Below are 15,822 nucleotides of genomic sequence, written 5' to 3' on the forward strand. Positions count from 1 at the left end.
TTTCTTTTAATCTGCGGTGCAATTTGGATTTTAAGCGCTGAAAAATTGGAAGGAAAACAAGGCTTCTTTTTTGTAATCTCCGAGAAAATCTTTATTTCACACTACTAAGAAGAGAAGATTCTACGATACAAAATGAATGTCTAACAAATCACAGTGATTACATTGTTACAAAAACAGCAGAAGTATTAGAAAAAATAACCTGGAAGGAAGTTAACAATTTCACTATATTATATTTTCTGGAGATTTAAACACATTTTCAACACTTTTTATGTGACAATTTCTCAAATTGTCATGTGCGTAACGCTACGAATGAGTAAAATGGTTCTTTTTCAACTATTCTGCACAAACTATTTGGTATTATTTATTAACACTGCTTCATTACCTTTAATGTTGCTTGGTTTTTTGGTATAATCCGTTGTTTATGGATGAAAAACTGGGGTAAACATTGAGTAAATTCTAGTTAGACGACAAACTGGAATGATGATTTCTATGCTTTCCTCTTAAAATTTATCTCATCATTGTTTATATACTTAAAAAATCCCATACAAAATACCGTGAAAAAATTGGTATCAAAGAACAAGAAAAAAGTCGTCAGCTTAAATTTCCTTCTCAGCTCAATACGTAAATATACACAACAAAAAACCAATTCAACAAATTCGCTCTTTCTTTTCTATGCACTACGGAAAAATTCTTGAGTTTCAGCACTTTTTCATCAAATTCGCAATATTATCTTCGCATTTTATCATTAAATATAAAAGTTCACACAATATTGGATCAAATATATTCGCGCTTGATCAACGGTTTGTGAGGATTTCTTTCTTTTTTTTGCCAGTGGGAGAGTCACTTTGTGGATATAAGAATTTGGTGAACCTTTTCTGACTTGTAAAAAGGACTCTAAAAACTACCATCCCAGTCGTTACAACACCGATAGAGAGATCTCAGGAGACAATAAATCTTCATTTCAGTAACGATGGGATTACCTTAACCGCTATTTAAGTAAGTTTATCATTTCAATGACTTTGTTTCTGTTGGCATAAATGTACGCCTTCGCCTCCCACATCATATTGATCAGCTTCTGGTCGCTCTTCTCGTCCATCGGCACGTCCTCGGACAACTGCGGATTGAATCTGCCGAACAAAAACCGCGTAAGCACAAATTCTCAGGAGGAAAAACGCCTTGGCAAAGACAATTACCTGAAATAGGGAACTTCAATCATACTGCACCACGCTCTGGCTCTGTCCACGACTCTCCCATCGGCCGCCGTCGCCTGATCCACGAGCAGATTGCCTATGGCTGAAATCCCGTAAGCCAGCTTGGCCGTATCCCAGATGCTGTCCGGCCGAAACACGTCGATCTCCTTCAATTCCGTCACCGGAATCATGCCCGTGCCCAGAGAAACCACCACCGACACCGGTGCGACCTCCTTTTCGCGCCCCACGCGCCTCAGCGCCATGTTGTACTCATGGATCTCCGTCATGGCGTCCAAAGTGGGATTGTTGGCTATCAAACCACCGTCCAGGAATCGCCCAAAAGCCCTGCAGATTGTGAAAAAGGCAAAATAATAGAGATAAAGTATCTACAGGTGTCAATTCAGCCACGCTCACTTAGAAACCACGACTATTTCCCTAACAGTTTTTCAATAATTCAAATAATTCAATAGAACAACCTCAAAAAAACATCATTTGTGCGTATTTCTGTATAAAACAAGATTTATAAATGAAAAAATCCATCTATTTTGTCAAGTGATCAAACGTCGTCCGAAATGTTGAAGACATGTCTTGCAAATCGCATGACAGCAGAGAGACATCGATTGACAGTTTGAAGGGTTGTTATTGTTTTGAGAGGTCAATTTTCGTGAGTGATTTTCCTTCACGTGCGTGCATTTGCAGTGGCCAAAGCCGACACAATGGACTGTGTCACGATCAGCGATGACTCAGACGTCGAAATAACATTCAGCGAGATCACAATAACGCGAATTCCGCCAAAACGACGTTCTTCCACCGTTCCGGCCGGAAGTTCGCAGCCACTGGAGACGCGGCGCATGAGTCGCCGCAAGAAGAGCACATCCGACATTGCTGAGGTCAAATCCGGAGCATCCCGAGCATCCGTGAGCACTGGCGAGACAAAGCGCAATGATATTCCTTCGGTGGACTTTGACAGCAAGACGGCGCTGAACGACATCCTCACTGGACTCGACGGCGCCGCCTTCCAGTCCCGCTTGCCGTTCGAGAAGATGACCTCAGCCGAGGCAGTGTGCTTCCCGGACATTGCCAACAATGGACTGATCGCTCAGCGGGTGTTCCTGAACATCCGCAATCGCTTGCTGCAAATGTGGATTGAGAACCCTAAGATTCAGCTCACATTCCAAGATGCGCTCAAGAACATCGAACCGCCGTTCGATAGTGATCCGGAATTGCTGAAGAACATTCACATCTTCCTTGAGCGCCACGGATTCATCAACTTCGGGATTTTCAAGCGCCTCCAGCCGATTCCCACCAAGAAGCTGGCCAAGGTGATTGTCATCGGCGCGGGAATTTCAGGCCTGATTGCTGCTCAACAGTTGCGACAGTTCGGGATGGACGTCGTCGTGCTGGAGGCTCGAGATCGCGTGGGCGGCAGGATTGCCACCTTCCGGAAGAACAACTATCACGCTGATTTGGGCGCAATGGTGGTCACGGGCATCTGGGGAAATCCCATAACCATCCTGAGTCGCCAGACGGGCATGGAAATGGTGCCAATCAAGCCAGCGTGTCCGCTTTACGGATCAAAAGGCAAGCCCGTGCCCAAGTCCAAGGACGACATGGTGGAGAGAGAGTTCAATCGTCTTCTGGAGTCCACGAGTTACTTATCTCACCAGCTAGACTTCAACTATGCCGGAAACAATCCGGTTTCGCTCGGACAGGCGCTTGAGTGGATTATCAAGCTTCAGGAGAAGCACGTGAAGGAGAAGCAAGTTCAGCATCTCAGTTCTGTGATCGCACTTCAGCAGATTCTGATCGAGAATGAGAACAAGATTGACGAACTCATGCAGAAGATGCGAAAGCTGAAGACTCAGGTGGAATCCATGCAGGAGTCGCGTCCTCAGCGCACTCCGGAAACCGAGCAGAAGTACATTGAGCACGAGTTTAGCGTGCGTCAAGTTGTCCGGGAGTGGAATGGCGTGTGGCGCGAAGTGGAGCGCTTGAGAGCTGTGCAGGAGGATCTGAAGGTGCGACTGAAGGAATTGGAAATGAATCCACCCAGTGATGTCTATCTCTCGCCGGAGGATCGACAGATTCTTGACTGGCACATGGCCAATTTGGAGTTCGCCAATGCGACGCCACTGAACAATTTGTCACTGAAGCACTGGGATCAGGACGATGACTTCGAGTTCATTGGGAATCACATGACAGTGAAGAATGGCTACTCTTACGCCCCAATTGCCCTGACTGAAAACCTCGACATTCGAGTCAACACAGCCGTGAAGACAATCAAGTATTTCCCGGGTGGCGTTGAGATTACGGCTGAGAATCTCAAGACAACCTCATCTGTGACTTACAAAGCCGATCTCGTGCTCTGCACTCTGACGCTGGGCGTGCTCAAAGTGGCCACTTCGCCTCTGTCCACCAAGCAGGCCAACACTGTGCGCTTCGATCCGCCACTGCCGGACTGGAAGCAGGACGCCATCCAGCGCCTGGGCTTTGGGAATCTCAACAAAGTCGTCCTCTGCTTCGATCGCATCTTCTGGGACACCAGCACGAATCTCTTTGGCCACGTCGGCAGCACAGCGGCCAGTCGTGGCGAATTGTTCCTCTTCTGGAGCATCTGCGAGTCACCAGTGCTCCTCGCCCTCGTCGCTGGCCAGAGTGCCGCCATTATGGAGAATGTCTCCGACGATGTCATCATCGGTCGATGCATCGCCGTGCTGAAGAGCATCTTCGGGAACTTTGCTGTGCCACGACCACGAGAAACTGTCGTCACGCGATGGAGAGCCGATCCCTGGGCTCGAGGCTCCTACAGTTTCGTCTCCGTTGGCTCATCGGGCAGCGATTATGATCTCCTGGCCGCTCCTGTCACGCCCACAACGGAAGACACCAAAGAAATGCCTCGACTCTTCTTTGCCGGTGAACACACCATCCGCAACTATCCTGCAACTGTCCACGGAGCTCTCCTGAGTGGCCTTCGCGAGGCTGGTCGCATCACGGACTATTTGCTGGGCTTCCCCAACACCTATCCTAAGGAACCTAAGCAGGAGCCTTCAGCAACTTAATTTGTGTCATTTCTTGTGTTTGTTTGCAGTATTGTCGATGTGAAGTATTAAAATGTGAAACCGAAGGATTTCTTAAATGTCAATTCACAAGGACTCACCTGAAATATGACGGTGCTGCTCCTGTTGCTCTAGCTGCTCGCCAGACTAGCTGTTCTTCCGGAATTGGCGGTGGAATTCGTCTGTTATCTGCAAAAACCGACAATCAGAGCTCCGTATTTATCACAAATTGCTTATCAATACTCACTGGTGGGCGTGACAATGCCCAAAATATCACTGGCACTCTTGTAGTTCCTGAACAAGTGCAAATCCACTGGTTTCCTGTCTGCCATCACACCCGTGACCATTATCTTGGGCGCCACAATGTCCGACATCACTGTGAACTCGCCCAGATTGTCCTTGAGCACCGCTTCTAGGAACTCACTCGGATACGGACGCGAGCCCACGAAAGCCTGATCCTTCATTCGCAGATACAGACACATGCACTGTCGCATCGTCTTCCCGGTGGCCAATCCCAGTGCCAGGATTCCACCTGTGCTGGTGCCCGCCATCCAATCGAACATGTGACTGATGGGCGTCTGCGACAGCTTCTCCATCTCCAGCAGCATCTGCACCAGCACCAGACCACGAATGCCGCCGCCGTCGAGGCACAGCAGACGCCCGCGCTTCTCTGCCTCCTCCTCGGGCGTCTTCTCGGGCTCCGCCGGCGGTGAACTCGACGATGGCATGTCCACGTCCACGAGTGGAGCGTCAGGAGAAGCGAGCGCAGGCTCCGCTCTGGCCACCTTGTTGGTGAACATCCCCAGCAGAGCGTCCATCACACTCTGACCACGCTGAACGGGCGTCGTGTCGACAATTTGATTCTGCTTCTCCAGCAAATCCCTGCACTTGCTCAAGCTGGGCCGACTGCCGCGCACCGTGGACGCCAGCATCTGCTGGATGTGCTCCCGCGACTCCGGACTCTCAGGCGTGGCCGGCGGGATGCCATTGTACGTGCCCGTGGCATTGCATCCGGCAGGGCATTTGGTGCTGTTCGGCGGACATCTCTTGGCGCCCACCGAGTGGAGAATGTACAGGATCATGTCGTCATTGCTGCCCGAGGCGTCCTTTCCCACCATGTGCCTGGGCGTCTTGCCCTCCTTGTTCTTCATGTTGATGTCACACCCAAACACCACCAGACACTGCACAATGGGCACCAGTTTCTTCTCCACCGCCACATGCAGTGGCGTGTTCCCATCCTTGTCCCTCAGATCAATGTCCGCCTCGTGCGCCAGCAGTGCCACACAGCAGTCCAGCCTGTTCCTCGCCACCATTATATGCAGCGCCGTCCTGCCGTCGAAGTTCAGCGCATTCACGTCCGTGCCGCGCTCTATCAGCGCCTCAATGACCTCCCGCGAGGAACTCCAGTGCAGCGGCGTGCCGCCGTGCTTCATGTCCTGCGTCACCAGCTTATTAGGGTTCGTCTGCAGGAATTCCGCCACGGAGCTCGCATTCTCTGTCTTCTTATTGTAAATTGCACTGATGTTGCGCGCCGAGATGTTCACATCCGCGCCCGCCAGCAGCAACGCCTTCACGCACTCCGGCTTGTCCGCCAGACACGCCAGATGCAGCGGCGTGTAGCCATCGGAATTGCAGTGATTCATGTTCACCGTGCCCTTGGCCGCCAAAATATTGATGATGTCCTTCGTGGTGCTCGCCGCATAGTGATAAACTGAGCTGCTGTTATTGTCCAGATGGTCAATCTTGCACAGTGGCAGAAGCGTCTTCACCATCTCCGAATTGGCCGACATCACGGCCAGCTGCAAGATAAGCAGAGAGAGCATGAATCAGTCACGGATTTCGCGTTCAAAGTCTCCACCAGAGTCATTAGCCTCGTGGCTTTTCCATCGTATTTTTCGGTGAGATAACACGCGCGTTAATTGCATGGCCTTATCGGGGATTTCTCTTGAAAAAAGCGCCACAGTTTTTTTCAAATATTTGTGCCAAATATCCGGGAGAAGTGCGTTACATAATGCACAGAAATAAAGACTAATGTTTGCTCTAGAAACTAGAATCATTTCTCAATGCTTAACACGTCAATATTTGGTCATAAAAATGTGATCAAATAATTGCTGCATTTGCAGAGTGTCTCCAACAAAAGCCCTCTTGTGTTCTTGTATGACAAAGAGAGTCCTTATGCGCTTGTGTACAGCAATGACTCAAATAGCATTCTTATTGCTTGAAACCATTTAAAATTCTAATAGTCATTTCTTAGGCAACACAGGAAATTGCTTGAGCAATAGCTTCGCGTACATTTGCAGACGGAAAATCGATTGGGAAATCAATCGATCATCGTCGTCGTTTACCTGAAGAGGTGACATGTAGCTCTTGTGGTCCGGATAGTCAATAAATTCGAAGATTTTCTCCTGCAGCACATACTCAGTGAGATTGAAGTAGGCAACAAGATGAGCCAGAGACCACGAGGGGTTCTCAATCAGCGTGTCGCAGATCTTCTGCAGCCCGTTGATGTTGTACATCTGCAAAGAGAGCGTTTCATTAGCTTCTGAGATGCCCAGGAAACTGACTAAAGCGCTTCTCTCACCTCCTTGACGATCTGCACGAACACTGGCAGTCGGTGAACGAAGGCGTTGAACTTCTCTTCGGCGTCCTCCAGCGTCGCGGCCCTGTAGAGGCTGAAGGAGGTGTTCATGCCCTCGTGGAAGGGTCTGTTCAGCACAATCTCGTACACCGCCTTCTTCTCCGCCTGTCCCGGCGGCGGCGCGTACAACACCATCGAGTCATCGCGGTGCAGCACTTGCAGGATCTGCAGGGAGTCCGACTTGATCTCCTGCACCTTATTGGGGGGCGCATCGCCTCCGAGGAGCCTCTGCAGCACTGCAAAACGTCCGGAAAGATTTCATCCACAAATGTTCGCGCACAGCAAAATCAAGAGTGTTTCTGATGTTCATTGTTACATGAGAAAGCGTGTTAAGGAGTTTTGTGGTGGGATAAATGCATGAAAAATCGTACCTAAACCCGATGCCAATGCACCAAAACCCAGCCAAGCCATCTAAAGAGCCACAAAGTTTGCCAATTAGCTAAAATATTGATCGTCCACAGTCGATTTTTCTCTTGGCTTCTTGGCCTCGCGCGACGTCCAAAGTCAAGGATTTCTCAGCGATTACGTGTTCCTCAGATGACAGAGATTTGTAGATCATTCGATCCGTCAATGAGTCACATGATTATCTTCAAAGATGCAAAGCGTGAACTTGCAGACATGCTAGATTTTCCCAGGATGTGAAAATGTTGTGAATTTTTGCAGAATTCGCACACAATGGAGAAAAATGACGAGCACTTGAGTAAAGCTCTTTTGCTGGCTGGCGATTATGAAATGATAGAGGATATTATGCTAAGTCTCACCAGTTAACATCCTACTCTCGCTAAACGCAGCAGAAAGTTAAATGATAGCCACAAAATAGCAGGAAAAACGATCAATTTCAGCGAGCGCGACCAACAATGCAAAATTTGCGTATGACAACCACTACCCGACTGACCCGCCTCGCACACTCCCTGGCGCACATCTGTACCAAATCAAAATACACAAACTTCGATGCTCAATTATGGAAATATGCGTAATCTGGGTGACGTAACGAGATGATGTGAAGATTATAATTGCCTTTAAGTGCTTTTTATTGGCTGTAAAGTAGCAAATTTTAGAAAAAATCACGAACAAAGACCAGCCGTTGAAAATAAATTTCCTCTCTGCATTACCAGCGCCATCTGCATGATCCACATAGAAGCGCGGAAGAACAAAACGTGTAAAAAGAAGAAGAAAAAATCAAAACATTGCGGAGTGATAAAAGTGTTTACATTTCCTTGATAAAATGATGGTTTCCACCTGTGGAAATAGCGCTTATTAGGCAAGAAGAGCATAGTAGAGCATTGCGCCACGTGGAAAAGCCGAAAAATCTGTGAGTACTGAAAGATTTGGTGGTGAAACTGTGTTGCAATCTTTGGGTGTTTCCAGACCAGTCATGGCGGGGAAGAAGCAGGAATTCAAGGCATCCTCCAGCGAGGATATGGAGCTGACGATGATCCTCAGCATTGTGGCACTCATAGGTGTTGGTATTTGCGTGTCTTATCTGTCCTATGGGGAGAATATCTACTCTGTGGGTGTATTTTGGCCATCTCCGGTCATCATTACACTCATTTGCAATGAGCTGGGAAAGTATCTCATCTACGCGGCTCTGTTCAAGGAGGAGAAGACGACGCTCAATCCCCGTGAGACAGTGGCACCGAGAAAGCGGAAGCCCATGAGACTCAGGATAGGAGATGCGCTAAAGTTCACAGCACTGATCGCCTTCTTCGTGGGATTGTATGCGATCATGTGCATCGCTTTGGGCGCTCCTGCGCTGGAGAATCACGAGGAGACACTCGTACTGGCGAGTGTGCTGACGATTTTGACTGTGCTGCCGCTGGCGCTGTTCCTGGGCACCTCGGGGTGCATTCAGTACGTGTGGACGGAGAGTGTGGAGGGCATGAGCAAGGTGGAGGCGAGCTACGTGACGCTGGTGAAGATCTCAGCGGCCGGCGCACTGTTTGGGGCCTGGAGTGGCTCAATTGTGGCCCCACTCGACTGGGATCGGCGCTGGCAGGCGTATCCAATTCCCAACATCGTGGGCGCTCTCCTTGGCTACACACTCGGCGACTTGGGTGTTCTCGGTCACAAGCTGATCTCGAGCATTGTGCCCTCATTCTCATTCATCCCATGAAGTGCTGTCGGCCGAGGCAGAGACACACTCGAGGGTATTCAGCCAAATGAAGATGCTCTCCACACAGAGAGAGAGCAATTAGTGAGTTACCATTAGTCAGAAGGTCAGGCATTTTTTTTCGTCTTTTATCATAAAAAATGGTTGTTTCTTTATTATTTAAATTATATACAAAGATTTCCTAACACTACTATAAGAGATTGGTAAATAACATGGGTGTGAATGGTATGATTTCATGACCATTTCTGCAACATTTGTGAGTTTGTGGGCTCTTTCTGGGAAGAGGAGAGACAGCGCGCGCGCTCTCTCGAGGGGCGCGCATCTCGTGACTCTGTGAGAAGTTCAATGGCAGATGCGGGATGTCTGAGGAAGAAGGGGGATTGTGAAGTAGCGGAGATTAGCCTCTAGTGGGTGCTGCGCTCAGCCGAGGAGGAGCAGCTTCTTGAGCTTCTTGAGCTTGAAGAAGGAGTTGGGATCCTGGGGATTGAAGTTGTCGGCCTCGTACACATCCCCGACCACTGTCTCGTCAATTGGCACGGCGGACACGAGGGCGAAGGCCACCAGAAACACCAACAGGGTCTGCAAGAGGCAAGAAAAGATTCACTTTCACAGCACAACAGAGAGAGAGAGACGGCGGCGATTGTCCAAATAATTGGGGCGCAATCGTACCACAAAGATAATTTTCATGGTGATTCTCTTCTTGGGTTCACTTTCCGATCGACAAAAGAACTGAGATGCTCGCGGCTCGAGTCACTGATGGCAACTGTGGCTGGTCTCCGGCGAAGATGTCTTTTTATACGCCGCGAGTCCTTGTCGCCGACCAGCATCTCTCTGCGCGCGCCCGGCTGGGTGAGAGCGTGTGCGAACTCCCCGGCTTTGGCATTCATGAGGCGTTCCGGTTGACAAACAACTCGTTAAAGGCTTACATAAAATTTGTATATACGACTTTTTTCAGCCACTATCTTTTCCTGGTCTCAACTGTGAAAAGCAAACATTTTCCAAATCACTGTTTGCCAATGTGGTTAGTGTCGATTGAGATCCGTCGTTTTGGATTTTTGTCAACTCTCACCGCATTTTCCATTGATGGCGCGAGCTTTGGGAGTTGAGCTTGAGCCTCAAACCGTGAGACTTTAATTCGAATGTCACGCTTTTTCAACTCTCCTGCGGCTCTATTCCTTCGCCAGTGAGGATGAAATTGACCACAAATACACTGAGATATTCAGGGAAATAATTCAATTCTCTGTGACAGTGAGAAATCTCTAAGATTTACTGCATTCAGAAAGACAGTTTTTCTTAAGTTCAAAGAACTTTCAAATAACTCGCAAATAAATTTGCAATTGTGACCATAAATTATGGAATTTGCTAAGAAATATGATAATTTCTGTATGTTTTGTCAAACATTTTCCTCTTGTTCATTCATCAAACATCTTTCGTCAAAGCTGCATAATTAATACATATTTTGCCTGTTGAAAACTCTCGATTTCTGTATTCTCATCTTCTGCTTCTCAGTATTGACGAATTGCTAGACAATTCGTAAGATCAACGATAAGTAAGATCAGCCATAAAAGATGCTCTTCGCCTCGACGGGTTAATTATAATTTCGGATTCATGTTCAAACAATGGCAACACGCCTTTCTTTGTCACTTTCTTCCACTCTTCCAGCGTCGCGAGATCATTGCGCCCGGGCAGTGCAGCCGGTGAGAGACATCGGAACTCCCTTATGCAACTCACGCGCGCCAGTGGAAGGAATTCTGGGGAATTTTGACCCGGGTGATGTTGCGAAAACTGTGCCAAGTTGCAAATTGACTTTCATTCTCGTGGAGGTCAGAGGATTTTTGGCGATTTTTGCGTTTTAAGAAGAGAGAGAGAAAAAAAGAGATCAAGTTTGCAAGATCAGGCATTCTCTCACTCTCAGGCGCGGCGCAAAGTTCGGCATGGACAGGTGAGAAAAAGGCACCACGTGAAGTGCCTTTATGCAATCACACACATCGAACCATATTGTTTGAAGATGCGATTTCACTTTCACCCGCGATACTCTGAACTATGTCCACCGGCGGATAAATATAAAAATTTATCAATCACTCCCTCGGCAAACATAAAAAATGTATGCGCTAACGACTTCTATAAAACTGTGTTTGTTTTCCATTTTAGCACCAAATCGTCATAACATGTCGTAACGAGGCGTTCATTCATGCCTTTTCTCTCTCCCTCCTGGACTTGAGTCCTCTTGAGAAAATTTCACTGATAACGCATCGCGCGCGCGCGTGTTGGCTTTCGTGGGGCAAAAGGGAAATCTTAGAGGCACTCAAGGGGGAGATAATATGCCTTAAATCTTTACATCACTTCCAAACTTGAAGTTTTACGACTGTTTTCACAATAATTCCCAAATTAGTAAGTTTCCATTCGACATTTCTGTAAGAATTTAACTTGAAAACACATTTTTAGACATATTTTCCGAACATAACCTCAAAATATAACGAAGAGATCTTCAAAAACTTCGTTTTGAAGCTTTCTAGATCACAAAATGATCTGGTTATGATTTGCCAATGAACTCAAAACTGCTGATTCAGAGTCAAAATTGTCCAAAAAGTCTTCTAAATGAATATTTTTCAAGTTTAAATGATTATTTTTGAGGTTATGTTCGAGTTCAATACAATTTACAGAATTTCTTGGCAACAAAGAGGTTTAAAGGGTTAGAAAAGCATTGTTTATTACATACTTGAGCATAAGAATTGAATATTCAGTAAATTGTCCGTGATTCGTTGCATAACCTAGAAAAAGATTTTTATGAGAATTTGGGATGTTTCTTCTTAAAAATCGAAGGAAATCCAAAGAATTGGAATAATTGGTTACTAAAATAAGCACTCAGGAAAGGAATATTGTAAGCTTTTGAATTGAACTTCTTCTGTACTTCTGCACACCACTTCTGACTGTGATATCTCCCCCTTGGAGACGGCGTGATCGTGAGCACTTTGCTCACTTTTTTGGCTCACAGTCAACGCCCGGCGAGCGTGAAAATCTCACCGTTTCACTGTCAATAGGCTAAAATATTATCACCAAAAATTTATTATGGATCAATTCAAATAAACGAGCAATAAATTGATTTTACTGCCCAAAATGGATTAGCGCTGATACTCTTTATGTAATGCACTGTGGATTAAATATGATCCCAATCTGACTATGATTTCCTTATGCGCCAGTGCAACAAAGAGAAAGAGTCTCCGAGATGAAACCATAATTTAGTAGACAATTAAGTTTTATGGACTAAAGAATATTTCCCAAGAATACATCAACAGATAATGTGAAAAGCATCAATGAATTGACTTTGTGCGCTTCTCGAAAACACGTGCTCAAAACTTATTCAATTCATATTCAACTTGTAGTTTTGATATTGATCAGTTATCTAACTCCTCTGGTTTATCGAGAAGAAAAAAAGAAGGTAATTTTGTTAAGCGGATCAGTTAGTAAAATGGGTCAAATTTACTGGTTTTGTGGTGATTTAATTGCAAACACGATGAAATTTATAGATCTGCGGTTTAGAGAGCATTGAAGCAATGCTGATAAATGTGAGAAATTCATTTGCAATGATCATAAAATAACTGCCAATATTTAAAACTCGCTTAATTTAACTATTCCGTGCATTATCGCGACGCTTCTTTCCTCAATCCGCGATGGAATTTAAAGCCATTGTCCACTTCGCCCACGCCCAACATCGCCACCGACGATCAGCGTGCTGAGCAGCGGCAGAAGTTTAATTATTCACACTCGAGAAATCTCTCCTAATTTGTATGATTGCACTTCGAGTACAAGACGACGCGATTGCGAAATCGGCAACCTCGATTGGGCCACCTTAACGAGTCACTTAGTTGGCTGTTTTGGCCAACAATCAATGTCAGGAATTGAGGCAAATTAGCACCGCTTCGCTCTCTGCAGCATTCTTGCAATCTTTCCCAGACTCTCAATCATTGCGTGAAGCTTTTTCCATAATAAATTTTGCATTTAGAATTGCAAACACAGTGAGAAATATGCATGATCACATCGGAAGATCAAACTATTTCAAGGGAGTTTTCTTCTTTGCTCGCAGTCAATATTTAATCTCTATTTATTTCATAGATTTTCCATCGAAAGGGAAACAGAAAAGTGTTTAATTTTGCCGTGAGTCACGGAGTTTTTTTTCTTCCTCCTTTTTGACATTTCAATAATTCATGTGAATTTCGTGGTGAAAGATCTTTTTTTGTTTTTTTGGAAGACTTTTCAATGGCAATGCTCCAAATTGTTTCGAAAACTGTCTTTCCTCCTCAACGATGAGTTCCTGATGTGTGATGATATTAGATACGATGCCGCAAGTTTGTGAAGCTTGCGCTTTAAGCGCATAAACAAATTACTTCATCAACAAAATCTAGCTCAAAGATGCAATTTTACACTGGGATTTCTTGCTGTTCGGCTTGAAGAGAGCCAAGTCGTGTGTCGATCAAGGCTGAGGGTCAAATTGGCAAATCTAAACTTTAATATTCACATAAATTAATTTGGATAATTTGTATGCAAACTTTTTTTTCGGAAATTTCTCGTCTGCGACCATTTTTCTTATGCAAGCGCGATGGAAGAATTAAATTATTTTATTATTGTGTGTGTCCCAGTTAAGATAAAAAGCCTCAAAGTCGGAGCTTTAGCATTTAGAGAGGTGCTTTTTGATGGGGAACATTTCTTCGTTGAAATTGTGAAATGTGTCGAAGAGATTTGTCGCGCTCTTCATCACCTTTCGTGTTGTTAACCTTCTGCCACCGGTTGTTTTTCTGGTCCATCACCATCTCCAGTGGATGTTCGGAAGAGGAACTCAGCCGATGATGAGGTCAAGTGGCAATTTTTGACCCTCTCTTCCACTCCATCATCGGGCGATGATGAGCGAACAATGACCCAAAGAAGTGGCCGATTACTTAACGGCATCCGTGGGCTTTCCTGACCACGAAATCTTGTCCACCTCAAGAAATTTCACAGTATGATTCAATCCGCTATCTCGGCCCGATTAAGCAACGCGGCTACTTAATCAATTCGGCGAAAAAGATGAATAAGAAGCCAGGCAATGATGCAAGTTTTTCACTCTTTTCTGCGTCGCATTTCTCGAATCCTTTTGCCATCTCTCAATAATGCACAATATTTTGCCTACAGTTGACTTTTAACTCTCTTTACATTTTATTTTTGAATATGTGTGTACGGGTTTTTTTTTTGGGAAAGGGAAAGTGAAAACTTGAATTTCAGGTATAAGTCCGCCCGATTCTTCGGGTGTCCCCAAAGTGCGCCGCCGCGTGCGCAGGGCGGCTGAGGAGAGGATGAAAAACGGCTTGGATATAATATTGCATCGTCAATTGTCTCTCGACTTGCAACACTTCCAATTGGCACAGTGGTGATAATTTGAAATTTGTGATATGGATATTTCATAAAAAGACAACCATTGACCTCCTCTCTTCTTGCAAACTCTGGCAAACTGCATCGCGGCGAGCGATGCTAAACGACCGTGACCCTGTTTCGCGGTGATCTTTGCATGCGCTTTTTTTCAGCCGCCGCTCCCGCGAGAAGCCAAACACGCCAATTGCCATGCAGAAATTCCACAATTCAATCCACCATCCATCCGAGCAAATCATATTCTACCTCTATTTGTCACATTAGACACGATCATGTGAAGCAGTCGCGCCAAAAGCTCTGCTGCAATCAGAGATATTCAATAAATTCGGGGAATAATTCAATGATTTATTAAAATATTATAAAGTGTACATAATAAAAAAAAAACTAAACTAGGAACAAGGAGAAAGTCATTAACTGATTTTTGAAGAATTCAAATATTAAAAATTTATTTTTACTTTCAAATTAAAATTACGAAATAACTCAAAATTGTATATTTTTGCTAAAATATTCAAATAAATTCAATTATATTTAGGTATTTTCAGAAAATGTATCAAAAATTTAAATTTAAATAGCAAAATAGTCACAAAATTTACTACAAGCTGAATTTGAACACCTAAAATTAGGAGGAAATACAATTGATAATTGTTTCAACATTTTAAAGAAATATCGAATTTTTAACATAAAAATGTGACACAAAATTTCCTAAGCTAATTTTCGCTACTGTAAATTCAATTTGACTCCACCCATTAATTAGCTCCGCCCTATTATTGAATAAGAATGGAACATACAATTATATGCTTTCTCATATCATATTAATGGGAATAGATTATTTCTGTGTTTTCAGAACAGTCAGATCTAAAGGAAAACATTGTTTGATTACGCCATTATCACTTTATCAGTAGAAAACAAGAAATCTATTTTTATCATTTTTCTTAGAAATTCTAGACATAACACACTCTTTATCGTCAACAATATTTTGGCAATGGACGCATTTTCTAAATTCATATCAATCTACTGATTAGATATCAATTTATTAATTTTCTCATCTGAATATTTGACAATTCACATCTTTTTCTTTTCACGATTCTTTTTTCGGATTGATTAGCGCTTCAGCTCCACTATCAAGTACAACAACAATATTCTTTTCTACTATTTCAACAGGCTTTCTAATCAATAATTCATTAGTGTCATAATTATATTTTATACAATCCGATTCAAAAACAATATTTTGCTGATATAATTTTCTCAGAAACTCCAACAAGTTCAATCGTTGCTCTTCATAAATTTCAGGAATATGATTAAATGGGTCATTATATGGAAGGCAAAATTCCTTAAACGTTGAATTAGGATCTACTAAGAAAAATATATCATATCTTTTTGTTGTTTGCACCTCATAAATCTTGAAAGAAACTTTCTTCGTACTTCCTG

General features: G+C 44.5%; 4 protein-coding genes across 5 annotated transcripts; 2 read left to right on the forward strand and 2 right to left on the reverse strand.

Moving 5' to 3' along the window:
• Positions 1 to 100: 100 nt before the first annotated feature.
• Positions 101 to 7,791, reverse strand: LOC132260704 (85/88 kDa calcium-independent phospholipase A2). Of its 2 annotated transcripts, XM_059759008.1 has the most exons (8): positions 7,646 to 7,791; positions 7,256 to 7,505; positions 6,828 to 7,120; positions 6,592 to 6,762; positions 4,494 to 6,045; positions 4,348 to 4,435; positions 1,194 to 1,535; positions 101 to 1,127 (listed from the first exon to the last, which is right to left on the reverse strand). In XM_059759008.1, exons 2-8 carry the CDS (start codon positions 7,293 to 7,295, stop codon positions 989 to 991), a joined length of 2,625 nt encoding a protein of 874 aa, XP_059614991.1. In that variant the 5' UTR covers positions 7,296 to 7,505; positions 7,646 to 7,791; the 3' UTR covers positions 101 to 988. The 2 variants fall into 2 exon arrangements, with proteins under 2 accessions (XP_059614991.1, XP_059614992.1); XM_059759009.1 differs by lacking the exon at positions 7,256 to 7,505 and having other exon boundaries at positions 7,646 to 7,790.
• Positions 1,758 to 4,311, forward strand: LOC132259695 (possible lysine-specific histone demethylase 1-like). The gene has a single exon (XM_059757429.1). It carries the CDS (start codon positions 1,907 to 1,909, stop codon positions 4,247 to 4,249), a length of 2,343 nt encoding a protein of 780 aa, XP_059613412.1. The 5' UTR covers positions 1,758 to 1,906; the 3' UTR covers positions 4,250 to 4,311.
• A 161-nt stretch (positions 7,792 to 7,952) lies between the features above and the next one.
• On the forward strand, positions 7,953 to 9,383 carry LOC132260707 (uncharacterized). The gene is made up of 2 exons (XM_059759013.1): positions 7,953 to 8,196; positions 8,253 to 9,383. The coding sequence occupies exon 2, from the start codon at positions 8,260 to 8,262 to the stop codon at positions 8,995 to 8,997; it is 738 nt and encodes a 245-aa protein (XP_059614996.1). The 5' UTR covers positions 7,953 to 8,196; positions 8,253 to 8,259; the 3' UTR covers positions 8,998 to 9,383.
• A 17-nt stretch (positions 9,384 to 9,400) lies between these two features.
• On the reverse strand, positions 9,401 to 9,880 carry LOC132260708 (uncharacterized). The gene is made up of 2 exons (XM_059759014.1): positions 9,664 to 9,880; positions 9,401 to 9,573 (listed from the first exon to the last, which is right to left on the reverse strand). The coding sequence occupies exons 1-2, from the start codon at positions 9,679 to 9,681 to the stop codon at positions 9,415 to 9,417; spliced, it is 177 nt and encodes a 58-aa protein (XP_059614997.1). The 5' UTR covers positions 9,682 to 9,880; the 3' UTR covers positions 9,401 to 9,414.
• Between the last annotated feature and the right edge of the window lie 5,942 nt (positions 9,881 to 15,822).

This window comes from Phlebotomus argentipes, unplaced genomic scaffold, assembly GCF_947086385.1.
Source record: "Phlebotomus argentipes unplaced genomic scaffold, Phlebotomus argentipes genome assembly scaffold_18, whole genome shotgun sequence".
NCBI classification, from domain to species: domain Eukaryota; kingdom Metazoa; phylum Arthropoda; class Insecta; order Diptera; family Psychodidae; genus Phlebotomus; species Phlebotomus argentipes.